Source organism: Brassica rapa, chromosome A04 (assembly GCF_000309985.2).
Source record: "Brassica rapa cultivar Chiifu-401-42 chromosome A04, CAAS_Brap_v3.01, whole genome shotgun sequence".
Lineage (NCBI taxonomy): Eukaryota > Viridiplantae > Streptophyta > Magnoliopsida > Brassicales > Brassicaceae > Brassica > Brassica rapa.
The window spans coordinates 9,120,297-9,130,459 of NC_024798.2; the positions used below are offsets into that span (position 1 = coordinate 9,120,297).

General features: G+C 41.0%; 1 protein-coding gene across 1 annotated transcript; it reads left to right on the forward strand.

Moving 5' to 3' along the window:
- The first annotated feature begins 357 nt into the window (after positions 1-357).
- LOC117133332 lies at positions 358-2,909 on the forward strand. The gene is made up of 5 exons (XM_033289327.1): positions 358-1,510; positions 1,575-2,020; positions 2,112-2,163; positions 2,277-2,782; positions 2,826-2,909. The coding sequence occupies exons 1-5, from the start codon at positions 358-360 to the stop codon at positions 2,907-2,909; spliced, it is 2,241 nt and encodes a 746-aa protein (XP_033145218.1).
- The last annotated feature ends 7,254 nt before the right edge of the window (positions 2,910-10,163 follow it).

Consider the following 10,163-nt stretch of genomic DNA (forward strand, 5'->3'; position numbering starts at 1 on the left):
GTGACTAGATAGGAGATTTAGGTTACGGTTTTAGAGATTGAAAAGAGCAAGTGTAAGAGGCTGTTCTACACTGGCTCGCGTGGGAACAATTGGTGTAGTTCGATCACCAGTTGAGTAGTTGGATAGATTAAGGATTGGTCCGTGACAAGTCAGTATTGACGTTGTATAAATCGGATTAGACAGGTCTTGTAAGATTGTCTAAGAAATTCTTAATATAACAAGTTGTGTTATTGAAACGTGTTTCAGTTCTTATACTTTGGTATCCGTTTGATCTTTCATTTGGTATCAGAGCAGGTCTCCTCTGTGGACTCAAGTAGTCTACTCACAGGTTGAGATCCTGCGATCATCATGGAAACCATGAAAGAACTGGTTGCACTGCAAAAACCGATCATGCTAGATGAGGGAAACTTTGGACACTGGAAAGCCAGGATGCAACACATCATCAGAGGCATTGACGAAGATGCTTGGACTGCAGTTGAGCAAGGATGGTCAGCACCCACCATGATCATGGACGATAAGTCTAAAGAACCCTTACCCAAGGAGAGATGGACAGACTCTGATAAAGCTGCTTCAAAATTTAACTCTAAAGCCCTCACCACAATCTTCTCCGCTGTAGATCTTGATCAATTCAAGATAATTCAAGGTTGTGAATCTGCCAAGGAAGCATGGGATACTCTGATCAATCATTTTGAAGGGAACACTAGCGTTAGACGTACCAGGATTGATCATCTAGCCTCAAAATTTGAAAACCTACGCATGGAGGATGATGAATCAATTGGAAGCTTCATTTCAAAGATCAGCTCTTTATCCAATGAAGCATCTGTGCTTGGCAAGAAGTACAATGAAAAGAAACTTGTGAAGAAACTTCTGAGATGTCTTCCAGCTCGATTTGAAGCCTATAAAGCTGTCCTGAAAATTGCTGTCAACACTGACGAGATGAAGTTCGATCAACTAGCAGGGATTCTGAAGGTACATGACCTTGAGCGAGTGGAAGAAAGTCCTAAGAGTCAGAAGGGAATTGCATTCTCAGCTGACACACAAAAAGTCGATCGAGTCAAGCGAATTGAGGACAATATGGTCCTCATGGCTAAGAATTTCAACAAGATGATTAAGAGAGTTGAAAAAGGACAGAGCCGGTCAAACAACAGATTCCAGAACAGAGACAGTGAACGAACCTCCAACCAGAATTCAAGGAATGATTCAGATCGAGGAAATCGCAGAAAGGACCTACAATGCCATGAATATGAAGGTTATGGTCACTATCGCAACGAATGTCCTCTGACAAAGAGAAATAAGTTAAAATGTATTGTGTGCAAAGGATATGGTCACACCAGAAGTGAATGCCCCAACAACCTCAAAAAGGACAAGTCCCTTATCTGTTTCAGCGACACTGAGTCAGAAAGTGATGAGGATAACGATGAGCTGCTCCTAAACTTTGTAGCATTAGTCAGCAAAGACGACAAACCTGAAATCATCTCAAGTTCAGATTCGGAGTCAGATACTGAACAAGGTATCTACAAACATCAAAACAGAATATCGAGATCTATTTGACAAATTCACTGAACTGAGTTTAGAGAATCTACAACTGATCAAGGATAGAGCTATGTTAAAGGCTCAAGTAAACATTCTGGAGCTGGAACAAACTGAAACAAAAGTCAGTCAGAACTCGACTGAATTAGTCGAAGAGAAGAAGAACGACTTGTCTGCCCTTGAGAAAACTATCTCCAATACAGCTTACAATCTGAAGAATCTGGAAATCAGATACGATCAAACTCAACACTTACTGAGTGAAGAAATGGAGAAGAGTCGGTTACTGCAACGAGAACTCAGTGACAACTACAAGAAGTTGAGAATGCTCAATACAGGCTCCAGCACTCTGGACCGCATTCTGAATCAAGGGCAGTCCCCTGCAATCAACCGAGGCCTCGGATATCAAGGAACTACATCTCAGACTGATGATCACACAAAAGGCATCAAATTTGTGAAGAGCTCACAGCATTCTGCACCAACTGATCATCAGGTATTTGCACCATCCAAAGCTGATGGAAGAGATTAAACCCAGAGAAAAGTAACTCCTCGACAGAATGTATGTATGTTCTGTTGCAAACCAGGACACAAGGTTTCAAACTGCTACTTTCGCAGACGCCAACATCAACGGGCATGGTCTCTGAACAAATGTTTTCTTGAACCAACCAGAGTAGGATGTGTGTGGATAGCCAAGACAGATCTTTATCCAAACTATAGAAACAGAGTTCCTCTTAAAATCAACTCTGTAGAAGAAGTTGCCGAATCGCCAGTCAGTACTCAAAGGGAAGGCAAAGCCATCATGTGCAACTTAGCGTTCATGCAAGACTGGGTCTCAACTGAAGAAGAATCAATGTCACATTCAGACTGTGATATGACACTCTCCGATAATGAAGACAGTAGCGAAGAACTCTCATGCGCGTTCAACTCAAGACCCACAGTGGCTGGAGTCGCTTATACCTCCACTGACAACTCTGTAACTACTGAAGTTCCATGGTACTTTGACAGTGGTTGCTCAAGACACATGACCGGAACTCTGAGTTGCTTGGATAAAGTAGAATACATCAAAGGAGGAAAGGTCACATTTGGTGATGGTGGCTATGGAAAAATCCGAGGTGTAGGAAACACTAACAGAGCAGACTTACCTAACCTCATAAACGTGTACTTTGTGGATGGACTGAAAGCCAATCTCATTAGTGTGAGCCAGCTCTGCGATGAAGGACTTCAAGTCATCTTTGATAAGAAGGAGTGTCGTGCAGTTAACGAAAAAGGAACCATAGTCTTGGTGGGATTTCGATCAGAAAACAACTGCTACATGTGGAAACCCTCAAACCAATGCATGTCGGCTAAAGAATCTCAAAGTGACCTCTGGCACAAGAAACTAGGACACATGAACACTAATGGCCTATCCAGATTGGTACGCGCAGAGGAGTGCCAATGCTCGAAGATATCTCAGACAACGTATGTGGAGTGTGTTGCAAAGGTAAACAAATCAAGGTTCAACACAAGCAGGTATCTCAGATTAACTCTAAACAAGTTTGTGAGCTCATCCATATGGATCTTATGGGTCCGATAACTCCTAACAGTGTTGCTGGAAAGCAATATATCTTTGTACTTGTTGATGATTTTTCCAGGTTCACTTGGGTTAGGTTCCTGAAACACAAGTCAGACAAAGTTGAGAGCTTTCGAATTCTGGCGCTACAACTCAAACAAGAGAATGGTGGCATAGTACAAATTCGAAGTGATCATGGAGGTGAGTTTCAGAACAAGGACTTTGACACATTCTGCCAGAGTCAAGGCATTCAACACCAGTATGCTGCACCAAGGACTCCTCAACAAAATGGGATTGTAGAACGAAAAAATCGAACCCTGAAAGAAATGGCAAGAGCCATGCTCGCTGGAAACAACGTTTCATCTGGATTCTGGGCTGAAGCTGTTAACACAGCGTGCTATATCATCAATAGAGTGTACGTAAAACCAAAGACGAAGACAACACCGTATGAAATCTTCAAAGGAAAGACTCCAAACCTGAGCTTTTGTCATGTCTTTGGATGCCTGTGTTACATCTTGAATGACAAAGACAACCTAGGCAAGTTCGATGCCAAGAGTGACGTGGGAATGTTTCTCGGGTACTCTACAAACAGCTCAGCCTTTCGAGTTTACAATTCAAGGACTAAGCTAATTGATGACAAAGTCAACGTGGTGTTTGATGATCGAATGGGATTTTATCAGACTGATGCAGCTCAAAAAAATGTATGTGTCACATCTGATGCAGCAAGTGACATTAACCCCATCACTACAACAACACCTGACGAAACCCCTGAGATTGACGACCAGATCCTACCCTCCTCAGTTACGGTTCACAAAAATCACTCTCCAGATGATGTCATTGGAGGAGTACTCGATGATAGAGTAACTCGCAAGAAACAAATTGACTTCAAGGGGATGGTCAAACTCGCATGCTTTCTGGTAGAGATGGCGAGAACAGACTGCTTCATCTCACAAATTGAACCAAGGAACATTCAAGAAGCATTGGATGATGAATTCTGGACTGCATCAATACATGAGGAAATGAACCAGTTCATCAGACTTCAAGTCTGGGACTTAGTACCAAGGCCAACAGATGCGAATGTGATTGGTACTAAATGGCTGCACAAGAACAAAAATGATGAGAATGGGAATGTTGTCAGAAACAAGTCAAGACTAGTAGCACAGGGCTACTCCCAGATTGAAGGCATTGACTTTGATGAGACTTTCACTCCTGTAGCACGACTCGAGGCCATACGTCTATTGTTCGGCATTGCCTGCAAACTGAGAATCAAGCTGTACCAAATGGACGTTAAAAGCGCGTTTCTAAATGGAGTACTCCAGGAAGAAGTGTATGTAACACAGCCTAAAGGATTTGAAGATCCTCACTTCCCGGATCATGTGTACAAACTGAAAAAAGCACTTTATGGCCTGAAGCAAGCTCCGAGGGCATGGTATGAGCGACTAACTCAATTCCTGACCGAGACAGGTTTTAAGAGAGGAGGGGTTGACAAGACATTGTTCATCCAGGAAATAGACTCACACATTCTGGTCATCCAAGTCTACGTCGATGACATCATATTTGGAAGCACATCCAAGTACCTTATCAAGGAGTTTGTGAAAACCATGACTAAGGAATTCGAGATGAGCATGGTAGGTGAGTTAACATACTTTCTTGGTCTACAAATCAAGCAAATAGACGATGGAATATTCGTGACTCAAAGCACCTACGCAAAAAATCTGATTAAACGATTCGGCATGGTAACCTGCAAGACTGCAAGAACACCTATGAGCACGACCACCAAGCTCTCACGTGACGAGGACGGCAGAAAAGTTGATGAAAAACTGTACAGAGCTATGATCGGTAGTCTTCTTTACCTCACTGCAAGTCGCCCTGACCTATGCCTGAGCGTAGGGATCTGTGTTCGCTATCAAGCCTCTCCGAAGGAATCACACATGAATGCTGTAAAACGAGTGATCAAATATGTGAAAGGAACCCTGAACTTTGGTCTGCACTATACCTTTGAAACTAACCTTAATCTTGCAGGGTACTGTGATGCTGACTGGGCAGGGTGTGTAGATGACAGAAGAAGCAGATCAGGAGGCTGCTTTTTTCTAGGTAACAACATGGTCTCATGGCACAGCAAGAAACAGAATTGCGTCTCCCTATCAACAGCTGAGGCTGAATACATAGCGTTAGGAAGCTGCTGCACTCAACTCCTGTGGATGCTACAAATGCTTGTTGACTACGGGTATGTCTCTGACCCTATGCTAGTTCACTGTGACAATATGAGTGCCATTAACTTGACTAAGAATCCTGTGCAACACTCTCGCACAAAGCATGTCGACCTTAGACACCACTTTGTGAGAGAATTGGTAGAACTGAAACTTGTGATCATTGAACATGTCTCATCTGAAAATCAATTAGCAGATATCTTCACTAAACCTCTCGACTTCAACACCTTTCTGGGACTCAGAAAGGCGTTGGGAATTGTCGACCTATAATCACATCACCCATAATGTCCTAGGGGGTAGATAAGCTCAGGTAGTAGTAAGCTCACTTCTAGTCACCCCTCTTAAAACCTTGTATCAACAATTTGCTAGAAGTCATAATCTGAGCTGTTCTTAGCTATCTTAGTCACGGGACTCTAAGGTGAAGGACACTCATCTTGGATCAGGATGCTAAAATATTCTGAGTTGAGCACTGATCACTGTCTGGATTGAGTCAAGAAACACGGAAACGTCAGACAAAGTGTAACATTCTAGAATAACCGTGTGAAAGGCCTAAAAGGAAGAACACTCGTTTTGGAACAGGGTGTCACAACACTCTGTGTCTAAGACGGTCACTGTTCAGATTAGGCAAGATCAGAGATTAGTGTGACATTCATCATGGATCGGGGTGCCACAAAAATTTGCATCTGTGATGCTCTTTGCCCTACTAAACAATGATTTTGGAAAAGAAAAAAAAAAAAGGGCCTTATAGGTTCCCATTGTAGAGGCAGAGATGGGAGCACAATGCTGTGTGAAGTGTTTCTAAAGTGTGACCAAGCTAAGCGACTGATCTAGTTTTCAGCAAAACTTCTAGTGAACTAATCTGTGTCAGCTACTCGGCTGAGCAAACTACAGTGTGGAGTTGAATCATTGCTTTTCATTCGTTTATTTTTGACTTGAGGTTGTCTGAACCTGTCTGAGCTAGTCGTATCTTTTCCCATGGGACATTGAACATTTGTATATATATTGCACAAGATAAATTCTCGACAATCATGTCTTGATGATCACAGGAACCAGTCCTATTACTCTCTACATATGTGTCTTGCTTAGAAGTGCATTAGGATTCCTTGGCATAAAAGTGAATATTGGACCTAAATGTCATTTGTGAAACAAGCTAATGGGTCAGTGTGATGGGCCAAAACAAGCTGAAACGCTACTTAACCACTAAGGGTTTTCAGCTCGTTTGCCACACTCCAAACCGAGAAACCCCACAGCTCTCTCTCATTCCAACGAGCAACATGCAACCTCGGAGAAGCTCGCGATTGAGACAATCACTGGAGACTCAAAGCTCTCTGCCATCCCCGATCAACCCAGATTCGTCATCGTGTCAGCGGAAGTACTCACGCAAACGTCTCCGCCGCCCCACGCCGGCTACTCCGCCACTCCCGGAACCTGAGGTTGAATCTCTCTCTGAGGACAACACAGATGATAACGAATCTGACGCATCTCTGGAAGAAGCCGCCTCTGACGATTCTCAAGATGAACAACCGGACGAGTTTCTTCCAAAAGGACCAAGATACGAGGAGAGTCGCCAAGAGTTCCAGATCCTGATTCAAGCCAACCCCGCGCTTCTCCGACCATCCAGGGCACCAATCAACTCTCGCTTTGCTACGGTGGAAGCAACTGAAAGGTATCGGGATCTGAAGAACAGGAAGTTTCTTGTTCAGTATCGTCTCCCCTTAGACGAAGAGAATCTTCAAGATGTCAAGAAGGTGATTGTGGACTCAGGACTGATTTACACGGTCATTGATTCTGACCCTTTCAAACCATGCGTGATAAGACAGTTCATCGCAAATCTGGTGGATGCCGAGCCTCGAGGAGATGGAGTTGCAGTCTATGTTAAAGGCTCCCTGGTTAACTTCTCTCCAAGTCTGATCAACTCTCTGTATCTCATTCCATCATGTGAGGAGGATCCTGACTGGTCAACCTATAACATGGATCGAGTGTGTACGTTTCTGACCAACAAGCGAATCCGCCGCTGGGAAGATATGAGCTCCAAGTTTCTCACTGCCACAAATCAAGTGCTGTACAAACTTGTTTGTGCTAACTGGATCCCAACCACAAGCTACACAGCCATGAACCCAGAACGTCTTCGATTCATCTACATGCTCTACCATGACCGCAAATTCGACTTCGGAAAGCTTGTCTACAATCAGATCATGGCAATGGCTGAGAACACGAGAACCGAACGCACTCGAAGAATCATCTTCCCCAACCTGATTCAGCAAGTGTTGCTGTTCCAACGCAACGTTCCTCCGGACTCTGACGATGAGGAATTCACTGGCATGCCAAAGAAAGTAGTCAAAGACAAAAAGGCAGGCTTAGGGTCTGGAACCGAGTCTAGGTCACCTAACTTTGAAGAAGACATTGAGCATGCTATAGCTGGTCTCAAAGCCATCAGCATGCGTCTTAGGAGTAAGATGATCTTGAGGAGTTGAAATAACTAATGTTGCATCAGTACTAATGTGATTTTATCTTAATGTGCATCTATGCAGGGGGAGAATACCCACATCAGCAGCAGAATGAAGACAGTGATGGTGGAAGTGACTGAGGGAACGCTATATGTAGTCGATTCATCTATAGGCTCAAATTTTCATGTGTTTGATTTGTCTCATAATTGATCGGGAGACAATGAGCTTATTGGATGTACTTTGATATTTAGGGTGAACTTCTCGATTATGGTTTTAAGTTGTGTTCCAAGTTGTGTAATATCCTAGGGTTGTATCAAAGACTATTATTTGGTTTGAATTCATGGTTTGAATGGATTGTTGGGTCTATTTTTCAACCATAGCATATCTCCTGTTAACAATGGTTTTGCAGGTAGCATAGCGTGTCACATTCAGATAAAAAGGAGGAGAATGTTAGCTCCAGGAAAGGAGCTGGTTCAATGCAAAACAGAGCATGTGCTACATGACTCGCTCGGTATGTGAGATACCGGTTCAAAGTGGTTATGAGCTGATGACGTGGAGACATCGGCTTAGAAGATCTTTGCTGTGGTGATAAGCTTGAGAAGATCTGCTGTTAGCTTAATATTAGGAGATGAGAATATTATGTAACAGAGTATATAACTGTGACTAGATAGGAGATTTAGGTCACGGTTTTAGAGATTGAAAAGAGCAAGTGTAAGAGGCTGTTCTACACTGGCTCGCGTGGGAACAATTGGTGTAGTTCGATCACCAGTTGAGTAGTTGGATAGATTAAGGATTGGTCCGTGACAAGTCAGTATTGACGTTGTATAAATCGGATTAGACAGGTCTTGTAAGATTGTCTAAGAAATTCTTAATATAACAAGTTGTGTTATTGAAACGTGTTTCAGTTCTTATACTTTGGTATCCGTTTGATCTTTTATATATGTGTCAAGCCATATGTGGTTTCTGTAAGCGGATCTATGCATATACTTGAGAAGCATTCAGAACTAAAAAAGGAAGAGATTGGAGATGCACAAATCAGCTGGACATCATGAATCAATTTTAAGTATAGAATCTGCTGTAACAAGTATACGTGTGAAATGATTAAAGATGAGACAGAGTTAAAGACTTAAAGACTGGATTACCGATCAAGTCAGAATAAATGCAGCAATTACTTGGAGAAAAAAATGTAGAAATTCACCTTGAAGAATGGAAATCTTCTCTGGAATGTTTCTTAAAAACTTAAGATAAACTTTATGGAACTTACCATTTTGGAGATTTAGTAAATATCTTTTAGAATGCTAGGTTAGCCGATTGAGTGAAAGCACAAATGACTAAGAGGAGTAGTTTTAAGATTTTGTATTCAACATGTGTGAGACTAGATCAACAAGTCAAGAGGATATTGATCTTGTTGAACGTATGTTTAAAGAGATATTTGTTTTTTTTTTGGTAAACAAAGAGATATTTGTTAATTCAATTAAAAAAAATATTAGTAAGTACACATATTTTTGTAGAAATTCTCCGGTGTAATTTGCGTTATAGTTCTTGCTATAATTTTTGCATTTACAGATGTTACTTCGGTAACAACTACAAACGAATGATAAGGAGCAAAACCATCCAAATTTACAGTCAATTTTACTAGGCCGTTTCCGGAACAAACAACATCCACTAACTGGGTACTATATCCTTTAACTTATGCTATTGCTTCAAATTTGTTGTGGTTTCCACCCCTAATTACGACTTCTTTTTCTTGCTTCGATATTTATGTTATTTTTTAAAAATTTATTATATACTTTAAATTTTTCAAAATCTAAAAACATAATAATATATTACATACAAATTCGTATAACATATGTTAAAGTATCTAAACTTAACATATAAATTGGTTTGGTTTAAATATCTCGACAAATAATCAATAATTATTTTAAGTATTTTAGATTTTTACTTTTGACTATTTGTATATATTTTCAAGTATTTAAACCAACTTAAAAGTATCATATATATTATGGATGTTTTTATGTACATTAAATCTAAAAATAATTAATATATGCAAGTATATAATCTATTTCGAATACATTCAGATACCCGAAATACTTTGGTTCGGATTGAATTAGGTTTCAGTTATCTAAATACCAAAATTTTGAATAATTCAGATATTTAATTAATTTCGATTCGAGTTTAATACTTTTTTTTGGATTGGAATCGGTTCGGTTCTTCGTATTCGAGTTTTTTGCCCAATCCTAAATAGTGATATAAAAATAAATAGCAACATATTTTTTAAAATTACACATGCGCGGGTGCGCGGGTAAAAATCTAGTCTATGTTAAGTAACTGTTTTCATTATTTCCAAAGAAAATATCTTAATCAAATTGCTGTACTATGAACTAGGCCTGGAGATCCGATCCGAGATCCAATCCGAGATCCGCGCCGGAT